This window comes from Alligator sinensis, unplaced genomic scaffold (genome assembly GCF_000455745.1).
Source record: "Alligator sinensis unplaced genomic scaffold, ASM45574v1 scaffold992_1, whole genome shotgun sequence".
NCBI classification, from domain to species: Eukaryota; Metazoa; Chordata; order Crocodylia; family Alligatoridae; genus Alligator; species Alligator sinensis.
Window position 1 is genome coordinate 928,092 of NW_005842422.1, and position 25,390 is coordinate 953,481.

Genomic DNA, 25,390 nt, shown 5'->3' on the forward strand with positions numbered 1-25,390 from the left:
TAACTAATTGTTACATATACCAAAGTAGTAAAATAGGGTACACCTACATGGGTATGTGCTTGTTAACTAATGATCGTTTTTCTTATGTGATTGCTGAAATCTGACTGGTTTCCAGAGTTATTCAATATTAGGGTGACCATATGGGACAATGTGAAATCTGGAGCACTGCTAGGGTGTGGGGACCTTTCCAAGTCAGCGGCGCTGCTGCAGGAGATGTGGGGGTGGGGTGGGGTGGAGTGGTGCAGCTCTGGTCATACTATTTGGGTAGCTAAGGGAGTAACCGGCTCATTTATGACCCATTGTTCCTTACATCACAAGTGTTAACAATCATCTCCCCTTTTTAATGGTCATTCTACTAATAAAGCTAACCTATTTTAGGGCAATAATTTAGGGCCAGCGTTCCCTTTGCTGTCTGCAAGAGCTTCCAATTTCACAGCTTGTGCCACTCCCCCTCCCAGCCAGACTATGCCCCATGCTGAGGACTCTCGGTTTAATTTTCAGTGGTTGGCTGGGGCTGGCCTCCAAAATCCAGAGCTGTCCCAGCCAAATTGAGATGTATGTTCACCCTATTCAGAGTGTACAACAAAGGTATAAAAGTTGCAACTATTCTGCCACATATATATAACCCCTGCCAGTTGGTCTGTTCAGCCAGACAACAGTGATTAAAGGATCTCTAGTTTTACTCGCCGTATCATTTCTTTAAGCTTAGTAAGTACTATGGGCAGTAAACCAAAGGCGAAGCCAAACCATAAGAGGAGGGAGCTCGGCCAAGCCAGCTACCTGCAGCACAAGGATGTGGCCTATATCTGTTCACAGCATGTTGTCGTCTAAGGGTGCCTATGCATGTCCTTTGACGCATTCTAATGCATCCTTGGAAACTTTCTGTAGAGAGGTCTACCAGGGAAGAACGAAGTCCAGTGATACAGCTTCCTCTTGTGTTGGAACTCATTGGAATATAGTAATGAGGAGAGTGGTTGTAGTGATATTTCAGTGGGAATAGATATTTCTTTTGAAATTATTGGACTGGGGTTTACTGAATGCAGTAGGCTAAATTCATCTTTAGTGTACATTCATTGCATCTCCTAGAGTTATACAAAGTATGAAGTAGTAGTTTTTGAAAATACATTTTTTCTCTGTTTTGTGGTTAGGAACTCTGAATTTGCACCAAATTTTGGAGTTTTTTTGTAGCTTTCTGCACAATTAGCTTTGTAGATAAAAGGGCATTGTCTTCACTGATGTAGGTTGGCCAAGCTCCATTCAGGTTTTTGTTATATGCGACTCACTGTAGCTCCCAGCCCTCTGGAGAATGTGTCAAGTGGCAAGATATTACTGTGTGTTAGGTTTTGTATCTGGATCACTAATGTAAGGAGAGGAAAGAGCCAGTGGTTTCTATTTATTGCTTTGCCTAGCTGACCTGGATATGTCAGTAAAGAGCTCAATCCCCTGAGGTAGCTCTAGGTTTCATGCGCAGATCCAGCTTAACATTATTGCCTTTTGAGTACTAATATCTGGCCTGGCTCTGCCTTAGTGCTTATGCAAAGACATTTTGAATTTTTAATGATTACTGCCTCAATCAAAGTGAAGCTTTTCATTTGTCCTGAAAAATGGGACCTCCAGCAACATGGTACCCTTTACCACCAGGCCCATTCATGGCGAGAGATGCCCCCTACTTAATTACCATCACCACTTCCTGCAGCCACCTATGCTTTCGCTAGTTAAAACTCATTGACTAAGAAATTCATTGAGCTTACAACGTGAAGTAATGCTATTAGGGAATATTTTAGGGTGCTTCCTGGGTGATTTTTGTGAACCAGGAGCTTGGGCAATGGATCTATTTTCTCTTAATGTGAAGTAAGGGGATAACATAATATGTTTGTCATACGACACACTTAAGCTTGTTGGCTGGGTATTTTGTCATGGTGTTCCATGTTATAGGTACCTGTCAGAAAGAGGTAACACCTTTCCTTTTGGGAAACATCTCTAGTGGTGATAGTCATTAGGAAAGGGTATTGGTGAGCCATTTACACTCAAGTTCTGTATGGCAGGCCTCAGAGGAGGTATTAGCTTAGGAAAATGTATGCAGTATGCAAGTAAATATGGTATATACATTTTTTCCCAAAAAGCTGGGGGAGAAAAAGGTTAATCTTTGACTTTATTGCTGTGAGGAGAAGGTGAGTGACAGAACTGGACTCTGCCTCTCCTATATGCAACCAGGATTATTCAGCTATGAGGAGCCCAGGCTGTTGCACAAAGACTGGAATTTTTTTCTTAATTCTATCTGCCCCAAACCAGGTGTGTGTTTTATTTGGGGGTGTAGTATGGAAGAAAATATGGTATTTGGGTTTCTGTATTGATCTGGTCTTTAGATTTTGTGCATGTGAGCGTGCATGTGTGTGTCTGTACAGTTTTCCTAGTGTGTTCTCTCAGCCTGTTTTCATACTGCTTGATTCTGACTTAACTAGGGATGCAGTTTATTAGTAGTTCCAGTAGTGCTATACTATCTTTTGAGCAAATAGGCATGCAGATCTTGGTGTACAGCAAAGACTGCCTCATTTCTGCTTTCCCAGGAATATGACTCTTGTCCTCTGAGCACAGTGTGTAGAGCCATACTTCAGAGGCACACAAGCCAGTGTTCTCAGCCATGCCAGGCTGGTCCTGCCTGTAAGACTAGATTTAAGTTTTTGACTTAATTTGAGATGTCATATAGCTAAGTTTGTGATTTGTGGAGAAACCATATCCTCAGTTGATATATGTAGGAAAATTGATGCCAGAGTTGTGCTGACTTATCCCAACTAAAGACTTAGCTTTTAGGTTTTACTTATGCAAAGTTGCCAGTAAACATTTCCAGTACCAGTTGGTCTGAATGGTTCAAGCAAGAATTGGTTGTAGCTCAGGAAAGTAATATTTTTATGCAATGTTTAGTACATCACTGCACAACAGAGTTTGCTGCATTCTGGGAGCGTCTACATGAGACGTTTACTGCAGTTGCCTAATTAGCTCTGCAGTAAACATCTCAGCATCTACATGTGCACCCCTATTAGGCTAGAGTAAACTAATAAACTCCACAGCAGGGTAGTACTTGTAAATGTATGTACTATCCTGCTGCGCAGCGTTTTAGTGTGCAGCAATGCATGTGTAGACACTGACCCGGCTGGCTGGGGCACAAGGATGCTTTAGTGTAGGGGTGTGTGTTTGGGGGGGGGGGTGTTGCCTGCTGGCTGACCCCACACTAGAACACCGTTGTGTCCCAGCCAGCCCCTCCACAGCATGTTGACTCAGGTTAGGCTGCTCTGACCTGGTTCAACATGCTGTGGTCCCACACACATGTTCAAATGGCATGTGCAGGAGCAATAAACTCCAGCACGTGAAGACAAGCCCTTTGTCATGCAGACATGATGAAGGCAACACACCTGAATTTCACCTACCACTAAAATTGTACCATGCACCTGGTTAGCTCTTAGCATGGAGTAGAATACATAGCTGCTCCAGTCCTTATTGGCTACATACTTAAGTGAGCTAAGGTCACATGTGTGTGCTGCTAAGAGTTAATGCTTCTTAAAGCAAATCCTCAGGTAGTGTAAACCTCAGCTAAAGTCAATAAAGCTACATTGATTTATACCACATGATAGTCTGGTCCATTATATTTTTCAGACAAACTGTGTCTGTTTCTGGAGCTATACCAAAATAAAAGCAGAAAGCTTGTGAAGCTTTGGATGTGAGGAAGCTAGAGGATTCTAAGGTAAGCATGGAGGTCACTCAGTATAGGCACATGTAACACTGAGACTGGTTTAAATGTAGTTTAAACCTGAAGCAGACAGATGTATCAGCCTAACAAGCCAGTTTTTAAAGCTGCCTAGAATGGCTCAAAAGTGTACCTGGAAGATCAAGTCCTATTTTGAGCCAGCTTTTTGTGAACTGGTTCCGTGTTATCTGTGGACTCCAAGTGTTTGTTACCTGGGTCTGGTCAGTCCTTCAGGCACCCCACACTGCAGTGTTCCCATCCCGTTCTCCCTCCATCCCCTCTTCCACCCACCTGCTGTCACTGGCTGTTCTGGTATGTGACCAGAACTCAACTACCTCCCTTTTTTTTCTTTTGCTGGTACTTTTTTTTTTTTTTTTTTTTTTTTGTTTTTTTTTTTTTTTTTTTTTTTTTTTTTTTTATTATCAGTGAGCTCCCTTGCACTGCATGTTGAAGAGAAACTGTCTTTCTAGCAACCAGCTGTGTCCTCACTTGCTACTCAGTTGCAGATCCTCATCATGCCTCCAGCCCATGGGAACCCAAAAATGTTGGTCTAAGCACTCTCCCCACTCTCTGTATACCCCAAGTCAGGCAAGTGCACTGCAGAGTTTGGTCAAGTGCCGGCTACTGAACTTTACTGATCTCATGTTTGGGAGAGAAGAGAAAGCAGAAATGTAAAAATGTTCCCAGCCACAGGTTGCCCACCCTGGGCCCTCCAAAGCATGGGTATAATATTCCTATGCCCATTTTGAGGCATTCTGGACCAGGTACTCACTCCTAACCCCTAGTGTTACAGGCCCGTTATTGTCTATCTTTTTGTACTGTAGCAGCATCCCATGGTTGCAGGGCCAGGTGGTACTAGGTGCTGTGCACACACTTGAGGAAAAAATGGGTCCTTGCCCTAGGGGCTTTGGGAATGGAAGTTATGACAAGAGGTAGTAGGAGGTAATTTTCTCTGTGGAAGTCATTCCCTTCCAAGGGGATGGAAAGTTTATTGCTCAGTTTTTCCATTGAAAGGTAAGGGGGAGGGGGGTGGATTAAACCCTACCAGGAAGTGCCAGGTTGGATCATCTCCTATTCCTATAATCTGTTCTTTATAACCTCTTCCCTCCCCACCACACCTCCAAGACTCCATGAGTCCTTGGGGAGACGCATTGAGCCATGCTGTTCAGGCTTTCTCCTGACTGCTGCTGTTGTCTGTGTCCAGTAGCACAGATGTTAACCTCAGACTTTCTCTGCATGATACACACTCTACTTTGCATGAAAGTACTACATTTCAGGAAACAATCTAGTAGATACCTCCCCTTCTCCTTGCTCCTCTCTTCTCTCAGGCCTCCAGGGCATGAAGGGAGCAGGGGGAATGAGATGCATACCACCTGGATGAGTCTCCCACCCTGCTGTAGACCCACAGGTGAAGGCTTATAGAGAAGAGCATGAAGTTGTGATGTTTGGCACTGTTTATGAGGCAGTGTGACTTTTGGCGATGGGTAGGGAAAAGTTATCAGTCCAAGAAAGAAGTCAGCCCTTACCTTCTCCATGATCCTGTCAATTTGGCGGTTCTGTGTGTCAATCTCATTACCCATATCTAGGGCCATATGACGGAGGTTTCCAATGATGCCGCTGACCTGCTCGAGGTTTTCATCCATTTCATTTTCTCGGGCATCATTTGTTACCCTGTGAGAGAAGGAACAGCTCTGTTGAGTAGAGATGGACTGAATCCAACTGGTGTCTCTGTAGCTGTCCAGCTGCCCTTATCCCTTCAACCCTGCCAACCACTGTGCACCCTACTTCCTTGTCTTTTAAGTCTGTATCTGTCACTATGAGTCATTCTAATCTGCAAGAACTACTGCCTTCAACACTGACTGGCTTAGTCTGTGCTGTCACTAACAGAACTGTATTGCCTATTAGTGGTAATTCTTTTTAGACTTTGGACCTAAGCTTTGCATGTCCATGAGAAAATACAATATTTAGGAGCAAAGTGTGGACTGAAGTGATCCAATCTGTCTGTCTTGCATGAAATATACCTAACGCACAATGAAAGTAATGAGTCTTAGGTCAAGAGAGTCAGAAAAGTACTACACAGGAAGAGCTGCTTGTTGGAAATGTCCAGCTAAAATAATTACTTAAACATGTATGTCTTCTGATTTTTGTTTTGTTTTTTTTACTAAATAAATATATTGATTTCTCTTCAGTTTGTCAAATAAGTGTAAATCAACATAAAACCCCTATTGCTGCTATTTAATCTTCCTCTTCTGTTGTCAGTTTTAATGAGAAGATTCTTGCCAAAGATGAGCAGATGCTGGGGATGAACCTCAGTAGTTCAGGCTTGAATTATGCATTTGCCTTAATAGCTGGCCAGCTATGTAGGGAGCCATGTCAGTGACTGAAGTGCTAGAAAAAGCATGGCCAGCTGGGCTCACAAGAGCACAAGCTGCCATGTACCTGTCTTAGACAGAATCCCCTGTAGGAATGAAAAGGGATAGGGAAACGTAGCTTCTGTGGACCAAAGTTGCTCCCGGACTCCCTTCTTTTCAACATTCTGTAGTCATAACACAATCATATTTATGCAATACACTGGACCCCAAAATAAGCAGTTTATAGTTAACAGAAGAATATTTACCTGTTAATCCAGTATCCTTAATCTTCATAGAACAAAATCTGTACACTAATCTATCTTTCTGGGCAGCAGCTGCAGTCAACTGCCTTCATAAACTCAATCAATTGGATTGCTGCCTACATATCTGTTTTATGGATGCTATAATCAGTATTAATGTATCTGTGAGTCTTTTACTAAAACAGGCTTGCAGCTGTATTGGAACATTGTTTATTATAAAGGATTTGGTTTTAGCACATGGTGGTTGCCATTAAAATGGGAACATTTTCCTATAGTTAACAATTTATGGTATCTGAGACATTGTGCCTTGGTCCCAGTTGAGCAAGGTTTGTTAGTGCATGTGTAATGTTAAGCGCATAAGTCCCCTAAAGAAAATGGGACTGCCCATATGCTGCAAGCTGTACAATCACTAAAATGCCTTTGAGTCTAAAGCTCTATTGTAGTGCTGTGCTGCATTCTCTGTTGGCAAGAAGTGATGTTTAACACTAACCTGTTTTAAAATAGCAACGATACATTGACATTTACTCATCACTCTGAGTTTTTGAGTTCTTTACAAGTAATTGGGCCCATATTTTGCAAAGGTGCAGGAAATCAGGCATGTGTCCCACCTTGTATGCTGTGAGCCTTAATCACAATATTTCCCAAGTACTATTATGATTAGTTTGTAGCTGGATAACAGAAATAGAGGGCCACATGTTCGAGAGACCTCTCATTCTGGAGGCCTGCAGCCTGATTTTTCACATCAGTCAATCACCTGCAATCCTGACTTGACACAGCGGGTGTTCAGTACATCTGAAAACCAAGCTGTAGATCGGGGGTTCTCAGCCTTGTACGAGTCAGGGCACCCCTCCAACAATTTTTCTGAATTGGATGGCGCCCCTGCTTAAGAGCCACTATTGTGCTGTCTCTGCACTCCGAAGTGCTTTTTAACCAGAGTTCTGCTGATTTTCTTATAAACCTAAAGCAGGCAGGAGCAGGGGGAAGGGAGGGAGATCTTACCTGCCCAGGACTATCCGTGCACGCAGCTTCTCCAGCAAGGTAGTGCAAACAGCTCCTTCAGCCCAGCCTGACTCTGGCTGAGTAGTGTAAAGGGCTATTCCAGCCCAACCTGGCTCCTGGAGAAGCAGTGCAAAGAGCTGTTCCATAGCCCAACCTGATCACTCCAGAGGGTTGGTGCAAATGGCTGTGGCAGGAGCACGTACACTTACCACAGCCTTCACTGGTCTGAGCTCACATGCTCCTCGTGGAAACAGAGCGGGTCAGGACAGTCCCACCTACTCAGCTTGCTTCTCTTTCCAGGAGAAGCACAGGGAGTCAGACTGGGAAGGGCTGCAGGAAGAGTGTAGGTTCCAGTCTCAGTTGCTCCCCGATGTACCTCTGCAGGAGGTGTGCAGGGAATCACCCTGGCTGCAGCATCACCCATGTTGCAGCATCCCTGGAAGGGACTCTCATCACCCCACTGGGCTATGGCACTCTGGCTGAGAACTGCTGCCCCGGATGGGTATGAACACCCACAGAATTGGTGGGAAATGTTAGCCAGTTACACAAATGGAGGTAACTAGGAACACACAAGTCTTGACCACATGGAAAAAAATCTAAACATATTTGCAGCTGAGGAAAATCAGAAAGAAAGTGGATAGAAAGGCTCACCTGCGGATAAAGCCACCACTGATGGCCATCTGCTCCCGTTCATCCACAACACGGGCGGGCTGGCTGGCTACCACCCCATCCTGATTATTGCCCCAGGCTTTTTTGTAAGCATCACTTGATTTAAGCCTATGCAAGAAAAAGGGTGAGTAACAAAGCATCAAGTGGGAAGAGATGAGTGCAAATATCTTTACTTCTCCAAGATAAGAGCTGATTCAAGCAAATGAGTTTTAAGATAGAGGGGCGTTTATCGTATACCGATATATCATAAACTGGAACAAAATCTTTTTTCTTTCTTTTTTTTTTTTTTTTTTTTGACTGCCACAACAACTATGCTGCTCAGAAATGTTGTTTCCAATAGTCTGAATTGCAATCATCAAGCCTACCACACTGCACACAGGTTTTCATTGTGTTCGGTCGGTTTCCAGAAAAGAAGAAAAGAAGAAAAATACAGATCACTGGAAAACATTCAGTTTCAGTTCAACAACATACATGTAGTTTGACATAAAACACAAAGAACATACTGGCAGACAGACATAGAAACAAAACTGCCAAGTATAGTGTGTACATCACATCACAGCAACACATCATCTTAGAGAAAAACAGATTTGGCTAGATTTAAACACAGTGCCATGCAAACATTTCCTTTTTTTTCTTTCTTTTTCTTTTTTAAGTATATGTGGCATAACGGGCATTTAAAGCCACTAACTTTCCCATGGTGGACAGGGTTGTTCTTGGCATATGTGTCGCACTTAGGGCAATTTCTTTGGCTTTCTAAATAATATATCGGTACTTGAAAATAGTTAACCATACATCGACAGTTGATGTACAAACCTTTGTCCACAGAGACAAAAAGTAAAATAGGCAGAAGTGAGATGAGTGCAGGAGAAAGTAAAAATACAAGCAATCTAGCATCAGAAAGGGAAATTCCTCTACATTTTCTTCATGCACCAGCTACAGGCATGAATAAGAAGTGAAGCATTCTCGCTAAGCACAACTGCCCCAGTAGTTCATCATACTCGTAATGCACCAGCAGTAACAGCCTTCACAATAAGCGAGACGCAGGCAAAAATGGATCTTTTCCTTTTTCAGGAGCCTTAAACTTCAGGACTTAAAAAATATATCCTTCTGTCAGGTCATTTTATTGGCTTATGCAATCTTTCAAAGAGCCATTTTTGACTGAGCTGCCATGAAGAAAAAAAATTAAAATCCAGGCATACCTGCAGTGGCTGATTAGCATGTGCAGCATGCTTTGGGTTGTTCTGACACTAACATGATAAGAGGTATTTAAATTGTAGAAAATGGTGCGCTTTTGGGGTCTGTGACAAAAACTTTTCTGTTTCAGAAATTGAGCTAATTTTTATCTAAGCTCTTAGCAATAGCAAATCACAATTTTTATTTTCTGCACAAGACTGTAATTGTGCAGAAAAAACAGCCTTGTGGCTTACAGCTTCATGGAGAGAGTGAACAGTTTCTAAGGTGAATTGAGGAAAATATTGTAACAAGCTTTAGATACTCTCATTGACCACATATTGCGTAAGCCCACACTGTAGCTGTCAGGATTTTTTGGGGGTGGTTTTTTGCTCAAAGATGTGTTTACATACATAAATCATTAATAAAATAATCGCAATGGGTTGCTTCCTCAATAGTCATCTTTTTTCTTTTTCTTTTAGAATTTAGTAAGACTTTTAAACACTTTTTTTGTTAAGTTGGTTTTGTTATATGAAATGTATTATACACCATCTTTGGCATTTTTGGAAATTAACTAGGGAAATGCTTCTATATAATTACCACCCAAATGTTTATACCTAATTACCACCCAAAATGCTGCACATACAGTCCCAGTTACTCACTTTTTCTTTAGACCCCTGCCACATGCAGAGAGTAAGATATTCTATGACCTAAATGAACTCTCATATTTACCCAGAGCCTGATCCCGACTTTCTTTGTGCATTTAAACCTCCCATTAAAATCAGTGGGTGAAATCCTGGCCCTGCTGCAGCCATTAGGAGTTCTTCCACTTGGTTTCAGTGGGACCAAGATTTCACTCGATGGGAATTTTGGCTGCTCAAGGAATGTAGGATTGGGCCTCAAATTGTGACACGTGGTTCATGGAACTTTATTTAAAAGTAGCGGGGGTTATTGTATATGGATTGTATCCTTGTTTGGAATATTTACAATGAATTTACCACCAGCCAGGGAAAGGACCTGTGGTCATGATGTTGTGCCAATGTTGTAGCAATGTTGGTATTTAGGCCTGTGTGGTTTTAAAGGCCTATTGGCTTTGTTGAATCATTGATTCCTGGCTTGGATGTCTCTGAGAACTGCCTCTAACAGAAATAATGGCCCAGGCCCCTTGCCTTCAAACCCTCCTGAATGGCCAATATCATTTGTTTTTTCAGCCACTAAAGTGATGACTACAAGATTAGAGTCTTGTGTTAGTTTAAAAGAGTAATAATAACTAGTACTGCGGGGATCACAGCTGTGGTTGTATTAGTTGTAGTAATGGGGGTACCTTTAAGAACTAGCTTCTTATTCTCTCCCCCATCCCTACACTGCTTGCAGTATCCTATCTGGGCTCAGGCCAGGAGATTTCAGATGCAACAATTGCTGTGGAAAGAACAATATTTGAAAGCCAAATTTTTAGGCAGCATTATCAGAATAGTGCTGAGTTGCATTAGCAGATGATCTGGTCATGATGTTCTTGGCTTGCCATACAGCGTGTTACCATAGGTACAATGAAAAAGTCAAGATTTACTGTGATGTACCATGGGACCTTCTATACTTAAATGACCAACTTTTGTGATTTGGGGGCTACAAGATAATTCCCGTATTGCTACAGTGGCTCTAGGAGTGCTAGGGAAGCGTATCTGATAATTCAGCCTATGCCTCTCCTCTTCGCTAGGTCAGCTCCATGCTTAAGGACAGACAGGAGCCAGGGATATAGTCTAAACTCTGTGCCACATCACAGCTGCTAGTATAGGAGTTTAGACATCCTACCTGCTGGCGAAGGGTTTTTGAACCCGAAAGCTTGCTTAATAACTATTCTCTAACTATTTGGGTTGGTCTAATAAAAGATACCAAATTCACCCAAGGAACCTTGTCTGTCGACATCCTACCTGTGTATTTATGCATGCTTACACATGTATCCTTGCATCTCTCCCCTCCTCACATAGGTATCACCTCATGCACCCAACCAAGGCCAAACATATCCTGGGCCAAATATATATACCATTAAGAGGCATTTATACCTTAATGCAGAAAATCTGAGTTCAGCAGCTGGATCTGTATTTTGCTCCCAATTTAATACCAACATTAAAATTTCCTCAAGGAATTAACTTAAAAATCAATGGAGATTGATCAGGTGACGTGCCCAATCCTGTTCTTACTCAGGCAAAATTCCTGTTGAATTCTATGGGAGTTCTGGCCAGTTTTGCCTCAGTAAGTATTTCAGGATAAGTTCCCTGCTGTTAACTAAGCAAGTGTCTTTGCCCATGAAGGGACTGTCACATGGTCTATACACCCAACCCCTCGCAAAACTGGAGCTAGTAATTTAGAAATGTATTCTTAATGACTTGTTTGTGCCCTGCCTCACTGCATGCTGGGTCTGTTATCTATTGAGACGTATGATGTTTCCAGTTTATTGCCTAACCTGCATATTTGCACAACCACATATCACATTCTTATGCTGCGTTTAGAACAAGCCTTGCAGCACTTCAAGAACAGCTTTGTTGTAGTGTGATGGCATGCAAGCAGATTCAAAATATTTCAACATTTCTGCTTAGTGTACACTCTACCAAGGAAGAGAAATTTGCCACAATATGTTTAGCTTCTCTAAAACTTGACTCCCTGCAACAAGATATTGTAGCTTGGGGTCAAATTGTAAAATGCCATGTCTCATTTAAGACTTCATTAGGGGGGAGATCCACTGGACAACACATTGATAGTGATTTCCTTTCTGTAATTTTTATTAATACTCATCTCAATTGATATTTTCTGCATTTTTTTTTAAACCATGACTTTTAAAGTTTATTAAGCTTATTTGTGAAAAGATATGCTTTAAAATTTAGGGTCTCCAGGAACAAAACAGGTTTGATATTACCATGATTTTTTTGTCAGCTAGATAATAAAACCACATAAGTACACTTTCTGTAAAATGTTGAAACTTTTCTCAGTAGAGGGTGTTTACCATGAAGCTTGCACTGCAGTATGCCTGATTTTAATGCATCTACTGTACTTCCCACTTGATTGTCTATGCTATGAGATGAATGCATTGGAACCATAATCGTTTTTTCTGCATGCCACATGCTCATCCTGTCCATGTGCCTAACAAGGATGAGCTTCACAAGGCTTTTAATATTGGCCTTGAGTGCTCAAAAAGATTCAGGCAGGCAGGCGGCACCTACTTGTTACATGGACAGACACAAAGACCACAGAATTTTCCTAGGTCCGTCAAATTCTTTTCTGCTTCTTTCATGTCCTTATTGATTTGGTCCATTCCCTCTTCGATGCGTTCCAGTTGTTCTGATTAAACACAAGTATTTTATCCCCACAGAATGAAGCAGATGGAAAAGGACAAAGAAAAAAAGACAAAAAACTTCAGACATTCACTCTGACAAAAAACTGGACACCACATAGCAGAGCCGGTACCCAGTACCTACTTGTTACAAGGACATATGAAAAGGCCACAGCATTTCCCTAAATCTTTTAAATTTTTCTCGGCCTCCTTCATGTCTTGGTTGATATGGTTCATGCCTTCTTCAACACGATCGAGTTGTTCTGGTCAGGACAAAGGGATGACAGTGTGGAATGAATTGTATTTTTGTTTGTTTGTGTTCAAAGAACATGAAAAATGATCATGTAAAACTGAATTAATAATGATATTGCAATGCATTGATTTGAGCTGATGCATTGCTGCTGGGATGTGTGCCAGACTCTAGATAGTGGAGAAAGATGTCCTTTGCTAATATGAATAGAGAGAGAGGAAAAAAAGTGATGTTTGAAATATATCAATTTAAACAGGATGTGATGATGTAGAAGGAAGTTTTAAACGTTAAGGTCCAAACATAATACAATACATCCACTTACTAAGACACCAGTGATATCCAAGAGAAAGAAAGAGATACGCTTATTATCTTTCATTTATTCACATTCACATAACAGAGGGTCTCTGTCAATGGAAAATGCCTGAATTACTCATACTTAAAAATGTATTTGAAATAGATGGTGGTTGACAGTGTAACTGTTTTGATTTGTGGGTGATAGGGTGAGAGAAGAGACAGTAATGGCATTAGGGGTGGTATGAGTTGTTAAGATCCATGTCCAGCTACATATTCTGAGCGTACTGAGGTCTGATGTTTTAATTCCTGTCCAAACCAAAAGTCAGGGAATCTGTTGCAAATCACCAGTAACCCCAATGAATGCAGTGGAGATGCAACAACCTAGGGATCTACTCCAAGGCCCAGTGACATTAATGGAAAGATTCCCATGTCTTTGGTGGGCTTTGTATCAGTCCCTCAGTGAGGTAAACGTAAAAATGCTGCACCAGCGTAACTCCTTATACTTTACTGGAATTGCTTCTGGTTTGCACCAAACCATGGGAGTGAAGCACCTGGCGTAAAAACAGGCTTTGTACAGATGCTGTACTCATCCATTAATACCAATGGACTTGTGCTTGCTGACACTAGTGCTGACCTTCGTGGACTTTGTAGCTGCCGGTAATTTAATATATTGATTTCTCCACGGAAGATAAAGCTGAGAAAAACAGTACGGTGCAGCAGCCAGTTCCTTAGTTGTTGTAAATAAGCATAGGACCAAAGAGATCCTGGCTTTTAACATGAACTTCATCATTTTATACCAGCTGGGGATCTGGCCAGTAATTTCATTTAAATATGGAGTGCGGGAAGGATTCTCGAATGGAGCAAAAATTCCTTTCGGTGATGATATAACCTGTCAAGAAAAGCCGATCCAAAATATATGTAGCTAGGAACTGATTAGCTAGGGTTTAAAATGATTAAATTCACATTTCCTGCATTAGATACAGGGGAAAAATGTATGTACATACCTAAGAACTAGAACTGAGAGGAAAAGGACTTGAGAATGCAGGGATATGACATAGTTGCTGAAGTTAAATGGGATTCATCAAGATAAAACACAGTGTATTTTAGAAACAACACTTGGGTTTGAGATTTTCAAAGGTCATCAAGGGAGTTGGATTATTATTGAATTTGCCATTCAATGATTTGTCATTCAATGCTATGTTGTTCATTTTAATTTTTCCATCCAGCTTTGCCTTGAAAGTGAAAATTAGTCAGTGGCCAGTCAGTGTCACTAGCTGTATGTTGTTGTAATTTTTTTGGTTCCCATCCCCCTGGCTTGATGGTCTTGTGTGTCCAAGGATAACTAGATTATTTACATAAATCTGGATAAAAAATGTACATTTTGAGAGCTAAATTTACACAAAATATTCCTTAAAAAGATAACGCATTCCACAGTTGGAAATTATTCTGGTGTAAGGTTCATGGTTCAGTTTAAAAATTCCAGTGCAGAATTTTTAGTTTTACTGGAAATGAGAAAGTTGGACTTGAAAAATCTAAACTGAGTTTTCAGAGATATCTGTTAGAAGAACCTGGTTTTCACTTGTACGTTTTGATGAGGAAATAAGAGAGAGGGACAACACACCTTTGTGGTGTCATTTTTAAAGTTACTATTTTTTGGTTGTTGAAGATAACTGTGTATATTTTCCTGATGCTGTAACATTGGTGGGAGACAGCGAGGCTTCATCACAGATTGTGTATTAATGACAAACTTGGGGTCTAATCCTTCCTTCCTTACTCAGGCAAAAATCTTCTGAAGCCAAAAGCAGAAGGGGGTGTTGAAATGTCACTCCCAATAGAGTCCTTTGGGCATTATTGTTCCCAATAATGCCCAGATTCTGCAAGGGTTAACTGATGAGTGTAATTTACTTAGCACAAGAACTTCTTTTCTCACCACAGCTGTCTTCAAAATTTACTATGTTTCAGTATTCTGAAGTGTGATGCTTTTGTGGTTTCATTACAGCTTATGCTATTTCTGAAGAGGAAAGGGACCACAAGCAATCTATCTTCCATTAAGAAAAGCCTCATCAATCCAAAAAGCCTATGTCACAGAAGTAGCCTAGAAGTCTAGACATCCGGCTGCTCCTTCTAAAACTGCTTGTTTAACATAAAACTGAAGGGCCAGATCCCTGGCTGGTTCAAACTGGCATAGTTCCCTTGGCTTCAATGGAGCAATACCAGTTTACACCAGCTGAACGTCTGATCCTGTAAGGCGAGATAAACAAACAGATTCCAGATTCTAACTCTCATGACAGTGGTATAAATGTGGAATAACCTCATGAACCTCACTGGGTTACTCTAGACATATATTGATATAACTGAGATTAGAATAGGACATAGGATGTTTTATTAATGGTACAGAAACAGCTAATAAAGGTTAATTTCACATCCATTTTAACTGACTTTCTCTAATCTAACATTTTGCCAGTTTTATTAAATCACTTGGGAGCAGATGCTGTGCTGGTATAGACTGCCATGTATCTATGACACTTGACATCACCTAAGAATCTACCCCTTTATCTGTTACTTGGTGAAATGTTTCATGATAAGCTTTCAAACAGTTTTCATTTGTTTGCTGCTGCCTCCTTTAAATGTGTGTCATTGTAAGATAGGCAGCTTGGGCCCTTTCACTCTGTAGGTAGAGTTTGCATGTCAGGTATGTGTTTTGTCAGAATTTATTTTGCTCTTCTCCAAGATTCTCTGTTAATAATCAGTTCTTTGCCTTTCTATACCATTTCCTGTCCAAGGAGATTCAAATAGTGGCCATGAATCTGCTGTAGATTTTTTTAATGTAACAGTTTATTCCAGTAGACCAGCAGAGAATGTGGACCATTTGTCTGATGCTATCAGGTCATCCAAAATGTTTGAGCACTTACCTCACCAGCATATGGACCAAAAGGACTCTCAACTCTTCAAGACATGGGTCCAAGATTATCTGTTGGTCTATCTCCATCTCTGAGACAGAACAGTGGTATATCCATAGAACTCAATGCTTTCTGCACAGTGAGCATAGATTACCCATTATGCATTCTGTAGGGGACTTCAGAGAAGGGGCCTGGAGGAGAAACCTATGTTCCTATGTTCTTCTTGGAGGATACTGGAGGGGGTAGGGGAACTTTTTTTCATTTGTTTTTGCTCTGTTTGTTTCTATTTCCTTTTTGTTTCCTTCCAGAGTTAGTGGAGAAGCTAAATCAAAAAGGATGTTTCCATAACACATGCAAAAAAGGAGACATTGGGTTAGTTCAATTACCATTGCAAATTAATTCTGCTACTGAGTCCCCTTGACAGAGAATGATCTGCTTAAAACTCTTTCAGGATTTTTCTTACATTGTCCCCATAGATTTTGAAGCCAGATGGGACCAAACTGCATTGTCCTGAAAGAGAGCAGCTGATTGCAAATAGAGATGTACTGACCTGCATGACAGGGCCCTGACTAGTAGGTGGTTTTAAACATTGGACCATAAAGGCTGGTCTTGGTAACAGAAATGGATTGAGAGCCAGTGGTGGTGTGGAGGTTAAAGAGACGCATGCCTCTCATTGAAGAGGGATGATGCTACATCCTATAAAGCTGGAGCCCTTTTGGGTTGTCTCCACATTCAGTCTAAACTACAGAAAATTACCATAACCAAGTTTGAAGGTGATGAACCTGAGAAGTGTTATGGCCAGAGCTCCTCTGATAAAAATGGGGTTCAAGCTCCTAGTGTGCAGAAGAGAAAGTATTTCAGCACTGGCAATGCCTGGTCATACAGAGCCATACAGAGTCTAACAGGTTTCCAAGGCTTCACATTACTGTGACAAATGTGGTACAGGCCAGAATTAAGCCACTGTCAAGACCAGTTCTACAAACCACTTCCTCTCCTGGGCAGCACAGCTGCATCCTGCCAAGGGCTTCCTCTGAGGTGACTATCCTGTAGCCATTGCTGACATCTCTTTGATGGTGTTGGCTTCTTTTGTGGAAATGAGATGTGCATCTGGATATTACTGGAGTCCTGCTGATGAGAGCTCCTGACATCTCACTCCATCAAGTGGTCTCATGCAAGCACTGAATGGAAGAAGAGTTGGGATGGACAAAGGAGATCCCAATGCAGCTTGTCAGGTGAGGTACTGTTATTCCATCCTGTTGGAAAGGAATGAGTAGGGCCTTTGTAGTTGCTTCAGTGACCTCTCCAGCTAGATAATATAAACAGGTCAGCAATACCTTGTCATCAGCTTTGTTAAAAGTGGCCAAAGAATATTACCATTGAGATATGACTTCTGTCTATTGCTATGTTGAAATCCAGTAATGTTGTGAAATCTGTCTGCATGTCCAGTTGCAATGAATCCAAAATATTATTAATAGTTTTCCAACTATTTAAGTTGGTCTAATAAAAGAGATCAGATTCACCCAAAGAACCTTGTCTGCCTATGTCCTTAGACCAATACGGCTACAGCCTACACCCCTGTCACATGTTGTTAGACTTTGTTTGTTATTTGTTTCCATTATTTTTGCCTAGAAATAGAAAATCGGAGATGCTACATAGAAATTTTATTCATCAGGCAGTGGATTTTTGAGATCTGGTTTGGTCTGGCAATAGGGCTTGTGAGTTTGCTTTGTTAGTTTGCTTTGCTAACAAGTTGATTATTCCTACTTGGCACAGGAAAGTTTGACTTGCATGAGGCCCCATGGACATGGGACTGTTTTTGGGTGGGGGGGTTAAGTATTTTTCAGGAACTCAGAGCTTTCTTCAAACTGAAAGTGTCATGCACAGTTAGGCATGGTGGACTAGCTAAAGCCATCTGCTCCATTGAAGATTTTTTCTGGTCTCCTTGAGCGAGTTTGTTTGATCTTATCTGTGCAGTAGGGTGAGAACTCTTTGTAAAGCATGATGCTTGTTTCTGATGTTTGCATTATGCAGTTGTGTTGATTAGCTTGTTCACTCTGCAGAATAGCTCAGTCAGCTGTGTATTCATTTGCATTTGTTCTGACAGAAGAAGGATCCTTTTGCTTCTTTCAGTGACAGTAGCATATTCCTAATGGCTGACAGATGAGTTGCTGGTGTTCATCTATCGTGTCTCGGGTGAATCCTTTTGTGGGCAAAATGGAGGCTGTCTTAATGAGTGACTTTATTTTGCTATATTTGAAATCCATGAGAAAACTTTCCCTGACTTCAATGAGGCAGAATCAAGCCTGGTATTTCTCTCTGTAGTATAGCATACCATACCGGTACTTGGTGGAAAACATCCTGAAGGATAGCAGGGCTGAAACAGCCCCACCTGCAAATAATTCCCAGACATGGTGCCTGTAGATGAGAGAGGACATTTCCCTCCCCAGTGGCGATGAGGCACAGAAGCTTTCAGCTCTTTACCATCCCTATGGGCTGATGGGGAAAGCCAAATCCAATTTCTTAGCCTCACCACCTACTTTAAGCTTAAGCTGTGAGGACTCTTCTCAGAGGTTTGTTTGTTTGTTTTTTCACATTCAACTATAAATGCTTTTAAATATCAACATTTTTTAAGTTGCCATCTTCTGGTTATATACTTGTGAATTCCAGCTATTGTAATTGCACAAATCATGTGTAATTGCACTACGTGTTTTAAGTTTATAATTTAGGTGACGCATTTTAATGATTAAACAAATGAAGAGGTTTCCTTCTTCTGAGCTGGGAATATGGATTTGGAGTCTATGGAAATAATTTTCAGAAGTGCCTCAGTAATTTAATATCCTAAGTCGCATTTTCAAAAGTTACAGAAGGTTGGACTTACAATGGCATGTAAGCAGGTAGATGCTTAGCAGGATTTTCAAAGGTGCCTTGGTGCCCAATTCATGAGTCACTTATTACCTATGGGAGTTATTGAGGAGGAATAGCCACACAAACATTCTTTCCCCCTTTAAACCATTTCCTGGTACGAACCAATGGCTTTGGTGAGAAATGGAGTTTTCTTTTCAGGGTCAAAGGGAGTGTCAAGTAATGACTGGCTTTTATGATCACCTAGGGCCAAATCCAAACACATTCAGATCAACTGAATGATACCCATTGACTTCACCGAACACAGGGTCCAGCCAGTTCTCCAAGGTAGTCACATTCCCTGGAAGATCTCTATAATGAATGGTGTTGTGAAGTCCTACTTTCCTCCAGTTTGCTGCAAGGGTCCAACATATGGTTCAGATTTGTTTGTTGCAAACCATATTGAAATTAAAAAAAAAATAATTTTGTCCATTTGAAATCCTTTTAAGTAACTGCCATTAAAAATACATTGGCCTCTTTCTTCTACAGCAGTGGTTGTCAGTTTTTTAGACTCAAGACACCCTTCAACAGATGTCAGGCAACCTTTGATAGACTCAAGGCACCTCATGGACAATGCCAACTCTTAGTTTTTCTTCCTTTTTTGACTACAGAAAAATAATAGAGAAGTTCTTCTGTTGCAAAAACTCAGAAAGATCACAATAAGTTAATGTTTTTAACACTAAGGGTTGCTATTTTATCTTGTGAATGTTTGCACACCTGACAGTGCTAATATTGTATGGTACTCCATGGCAGCCTTGAAAGGCACCCCAGGGTGCTATGGCACCCTGGTTACATATGATTGCTTTACAATTGTGGTTTCAAAGACTCTTCGTGTACAGATGCCAGAAAGTAAATTCTGCTCTGTGCTGTTGAGACTGTAGTCAGTTCAGAGGAATCTTTTTAGTAAATTAGCTGCCGCAGATTTAGTTATCTAGAAAAGTTACGAACAGTTTTGAGTGATTATAAAGATTAGATATCATGTTAGCCAACCACTGGAAAGATCAGTGTCATGTTCTTTAGGTGCTATATAGCACCTAATTGTCTTGTAACTTGTGCAGTCAGGTCAGCTGAAAAAAGATCACATGACAATGTTAACAAATTATTTCATTAATCTGATAATCTGATGAGGCACCCATTGTAGTACACTCATTGCACGAATTGTAGGATTTTAAAATATAATCACAATTATATTTTGTCTAATTACACATAGTAAATACATTGCAATTAAAGAAGTTGTATCAGTTATTAGTGGAATTACACACTGCTAAAAAGGCACAAACATAGTTATAATGCATTTAACATAATACAGTTACAATATTTCTGGGGTTTGCAGAATTTTTATCAGTCCATTTTACTTGAGAAAGCTGTAATTTATAATTGCAAGGCTAATTTACTGAAGCTTCTAAGGCATGACCATAAGCAATTTAAGGAGGCTTTTATGCTGTCTGACTCTCTTCCAGTAAGTATTGATTAACTGCATATCTGATCATACAATGGGCATATCAGATCTCACTGCCAGTGGGAGTTCAGCACTGTGATTCCTGTGGATAGTAATGTGTGTAGCTGACCTAGCTCTTTACAACCTGCTCAAGAAAGCATTCCTTGCTCTAGTGACCAGTACATTTTCAGGCAGTGGGACTACCTGGATGACTAAAGACTACTTGCATACAGAAGAGTTTTTACATAGCAGTCCTTAAATGGGCAAAAAATTGAATGTAAAGCAAGGATTAGATAACTAAAATGTGCTGTTTTTAAAATGCCCTCTGACCCGATGGGAGTTAGACATCTGTCTTTCGCTGTTGCAGAATTGCCAGTTTTCTTGTAGCTTAGATTTTGGTGTGTGTAAAGCTTTTAACTAACTGTTTTGAACACTTGAAGTCCCATTCATAGAGAAAAGCACTGTGTGTGGATACTTTAGCCCTGCAAAAAGGTCTCGGTTAACTTTGAATGAGAATTCCATGCATAGATCCACCTAGTTATAGACAGGCTTTCGCCAGCAATGTTTGTGACTATTGATTTATTTTAAATGTGGAGTTAATTTTTGTGTCACAAAGCATATGTGTTGTTTATGCAGGCACTATCTGTTTTAACCCAACTAATTCTTGCTTTCTAGAATCAAAGCAAGTCTATTTGCTTTTATGATTAATGAATAGTTTGAATTCCATTCAAATTAAATCTCATGAGAGAAAAAGACATGCTTCTACTTTTTCTGACATCAAGATATCTTCTCTATATACAGGTTAGCTTTGGAACAGTAATGATTTTTCTAACATTTTAAAAGTGAAATGTATCCTTGGGCAGAAGACAAATACATGACCTCTGCACCACTTAACTCCTGTTCAGACCTTTAGAACTGGGTTAAGGTTGGCCCCGAGAAGAGCATAGAACTTGTACCAACCTTCTGCAGAAGAATGAATTTAGCATTAAAAGAAAACAAGCTAGCGACATATTTTCTCTGTCAGAATGCTATGCATGGAGTACTATACATGAAGGGAAAGAAATACCTTCGCTCTAGTATTATAGTCTATGGAAGCAGACAGAAGTGACAGTTTTTGCCCAATATGGCTCCTGAAAGCACTCTACAACTGTGACCAAACACATGCACAGCTACAAAGTGTCTTAAAAGGGCCCAATCCCACAAAAATCTGAACCCTCCCTTTGCATGTGGGTTCAGATGAAGATGTTTCAAAAGAGAGCACCTTCAGTAATTTGTGTCTGCCTGCCTCCCAGCCTGTTGCTTTTTTCAGAATGGGAGGGGGGAAAGGGAGCAGAAGGAGTTTGGCCTGCGGGTTTTTGAGCCCAAAGTAGGGGACTCCAATTCACTCACCCCACCCTCCAGCACCAGCTGGGGAACCCCTAGAATGAGCTCCCTCTGCTCCCTTTTCCCTCTCCTATTCTGAAAATAGGGTGGGCTGGGAGGAAGGAGGGGCCATTGCTAGGTTAAACTGGTTGCAGGCTGGCAGGTAGCAGCTAGATTCCCCTCCCCCCGGAACCAACAGCGAACTTCTGTTTGGTCTTGGGGGACTGTTGTAACTCATAACGCTTCCTGCAAAGCCTTCTCAGTTACAGCGGGGAGCTGCACATCTGTCAGTGCCCTGTCACTTGTGATTGCAGATTTAATTTGGATCTAGGTAATCTTTTCTGTTTTTGAGGGGGGTTTTTTTCTTTGGAAAAATAGTTAATTCACTGAAAATCATTGTTTGTTATCCAACTGCTTTTGAATTCCTACTAAATTTAGCAAATATTTTAGGGCAAAAGAATATAAATAAATTTCTGGAAAGTGTGAATGTTTCATTTTCAAGTTTGGTTTTTTTTGTTTGTTTTTTTATTGAAATGCTTCCTCCCCTTCTTTCCCCTCAAAAAAAATTTAATGGAAGATTTCATTTCAGGTCAAATGAAGTTTTTCAGTCAACCTGAAATGATTTTTTCCCCTTAGTTTTTCAGTTCTGCTAATGACACAGAAAATTAGTTACTTTCCCAGCTCTAATTTTTTAATGTCTCGCGTAAAGTTTAATGAAATTTAGTAAAGCTCCAAAGCGGGTAAACATCAATGAGTGTTTTGCTTCCTCCCTCCCTCCCCCCTTAGTTTTCATGCAGAACTATAAATGTCTGTTACTGAGCCCAGGTTCTTTCTAAAAATTCATGAACCTCAGGAAATTTTCCAGTCAGATTGGCTTGGGGTTTGTAATGTAATGCAATACAAAACTGGATGCATTTCAGGAATTTTTAGTTCAGACATTTCATACTTCTCTGCTTTATCAGCTTATTGCAGGGTAAATGTGAAATTCCAGAACTCTGACTTGGGCAGTAAATTGACATTATAATCATAGACTTATGGGCCAAGTTCTGCTCATCTTACCTATGCACGTAGTGCCAAAGAGAATTTCCTGTGCACAAGAAATATGATACTGGGCTCTAGGTCTATTTTTTATAGTGTCAGCCCTTGCTTGTTTTACCCAGTCCAAAGTAAGGAGTCTTTTTTTTGACTCAGCTGAGAATTTTCCACGATAAGAAAAGCATGATCACCGTGACAGTCTGTTAGTAACCTAAAATATTTTTTTCCTTGTAGATATTTAGCAAAATAGACAAAGAGCAGAATACTGAGCTGGTACAAATTGGCTTTGGATTTGGTCCAAAATATTAAACAACCACATGAGCTTTGGCATAGCACTAGTAGAGCCATCTTTGCTATCCTTTCAGGTGAATTACTGTTGCTTATAGTGACAACTGTTTTGAGAAACTCCTGCTTTCATTCCTTTGTAAAAAGGAGTCACTTTGTTAGACATCAACGTTCCACAGTGAAGCAGCTGCTTTTTAAAAGGAGCTGAAAACATATTAAACTGGAGTGATGCTGGATACCTGGAAACCTGAACTGAAAATACACCTTTTATACTTATTGTTAATGAGCAAATCATTTCACAGTAACTGATTGATCATTTATATGAGATTTTTCTCTTTAGAACAAAGCAAATGGGGAAAATACCTTCCGTTGAGATTCCACTATTATGCTGTATTCATTTTAGTGCTATAGAAGCACAGACATTACAGATGAAAAGGAGTTATTAGCTTATCTAGTTAATTCCCTAATAATGTAGTATTGTTCTCTATACTCCATTTCTGGTGCTTTGCTACATGGTATAGCATTACATTTCTAGAAAATGTTCCATGATGAAGTTTTATATTTTATCCACAAAAAAAAAAAATGAAAGGTAGTGTGATACAGAGTAACAGGAATGAACAATAACTGGGGACTTTTGTATTTGGAGATGTGCATTTCCTACTGGAATCTTCTTGACAGAATTAAATTTCATCCTTCAGCAATCAGTATAGGGAAAGGTGACATTTCCCAATTCTTGTTTTAAATTCATCCAACTCTGAAAATCTGACTATCAGATTTATGCACTAGTCTCCCTCCCTAAGCTTGTCTATAGTGCAAGGGCGGGCAATTATTTTGGGTGGAGGGCCACTTACTGAGTTTTGGCAAGCCATCGAGGGCCTCATGACAGGCAGCCAGAGGCAGATAAATATTAATTTTCTAAAATTTTTAGGGGCCCTGTGGGCCAGATAGAATGGCCTGGAGGGCCGCATCTGGCCCCCGGGCTGCATTTTGCCCTCCCCTGTTATAGTGTGTTATAATGAGCTGTATCCTGCTATTATTTCCCATGCAAAATTCCTGTCGTCTTCACTGAGAGTTGTATTGGACATGATGGAAGGGAATATCTACTGTTTTATGTGTGCCTTCATTTAGCTTTTGCCTGCTCTTGAATCACCTGAGGGAAATATTCAGATGGTGCATACATAAATATTGTACTTGAAAGTACATTGGAACACGTTCACTACCCTTTTGGTGGTACTAGGGCTTGATCCAAAGCCCACTCAAAGATCTGCACTGATTCCAGTCGGTGCTGGAATCAGTACTTTTGCCATTAACAGGAGCCACCCATACATAGATTAAGCAAAATAAATACATTTTTTGCAGGTCAGTCCATTACATAAAGCCAGCAAAGCCATGTCAGCTAACCTCAGACACAAATACTCTCTCTTTCACACACACACATGCACATTTAAAGGACTCCAATGATTGCTTATAATTGTACATGATAAACAGTTCTTGGAGTATGTTGTTTGCATACTGAAGCAATCTGAACTTACCTCCTTGCTCATCCAACATAACCAAAGTCCTGATACCAGCATCTTTACTCTACATTCCAAGAGTGGTTGCAAGATAAGGAAAAAGAGAAGGATAAAAAGAGAGAAAAGGGGGGGGAGAGAGAGAAAGAGAGGAGGAAAAAGAGAGATCAGTGAGAGAATAATTAGTCTTAGATATTGGGATTTAAGAAGACAAAAGAAAATCAGTGAAAAGAATGACAATAGCTCATAGCCCATATGGGTTAGTGGAGTAATCAGAAACTCTTGTATGCATGGGTACTGGATGGGAAACCAAGTATTCTCCATTGCATTATAAGCCTATCAATGGTCTTTTGGATACTGAGTTGGCCTGACTGGAGCCGAGTTGGCCTGGCCTGGTTAACCTGGCTGGATACTGAGTTGCCCTATCTGGAGCTGCCACTGCTACTGGGTTGGGCTGGAGCTATGCCCAGGATGGAGTGGGGAGGGAGCCTGCCTGAGCAAGGCCATGGTGAGGAGAAGCAAGGTGTGGCTGGAGGGAGGCAGGCAGTATCTGCAGCTCTGACCCCAGGTCAGGGTTGAGGCTGGAACTGGAGCCACAGTAACTGCATGCTGCCCCATCTCCCCACTCCACCCTGCCACTTTGTACTCAATTCCAAGACGAGAGGCTTTCCCCCTTCATATTAAATGGGGGGGGGAACACACCTCATCTTGGAATTAAGTTAATATGCTATTTAATGTGAACAGACAACAGCTTTTTAGGTACAAAGGTTTAATAAATTTAACAGCCGAGTCAAATCTCAACTGAATCCAGTGGAAAGACTCCCATTAGCAACGATGGGGTTTTTTTACAGATAGCATTTTCAAAACAGCTCAGTGTTGACCTTGCTTTTTTCCTGCT

General features: G+C 40.8%; 1 protein-coding gene across 1 annotated transcript in view; it reads right to left on the reverse strand.

Moving 5' to 3' along the window:
- The window catches only part of SNAP25 (synaptosome associated protein 25), a 95,310-nt gene that overhangs the window by 2,428 nt on the left and 67,492 nt on the right, over positions 1-25,390 (reverse strand). The window contains exons 4-7 of the mRNA XM_006030115.3: positions 24,514-24,562; positions 12,407-12,524; positions 8,004-8,129; positions 5,269-5,413 (exon numbers count right to left, since the gene is read on the reverse strand). Of these exons, the coding sequence (XP_006030177.1) occupies positions 5,269-5,413; positions 8,004-8,129; positions 12,407-12,524; positions 24,514-24,562 (438 nt within the window). The remainder of the gene's footprint in view (positions 1-5,268; positions 5,414-8,003; positions 8,130-12,406; positions 12,525-24,513; positions 24,563-25,390) is intronic.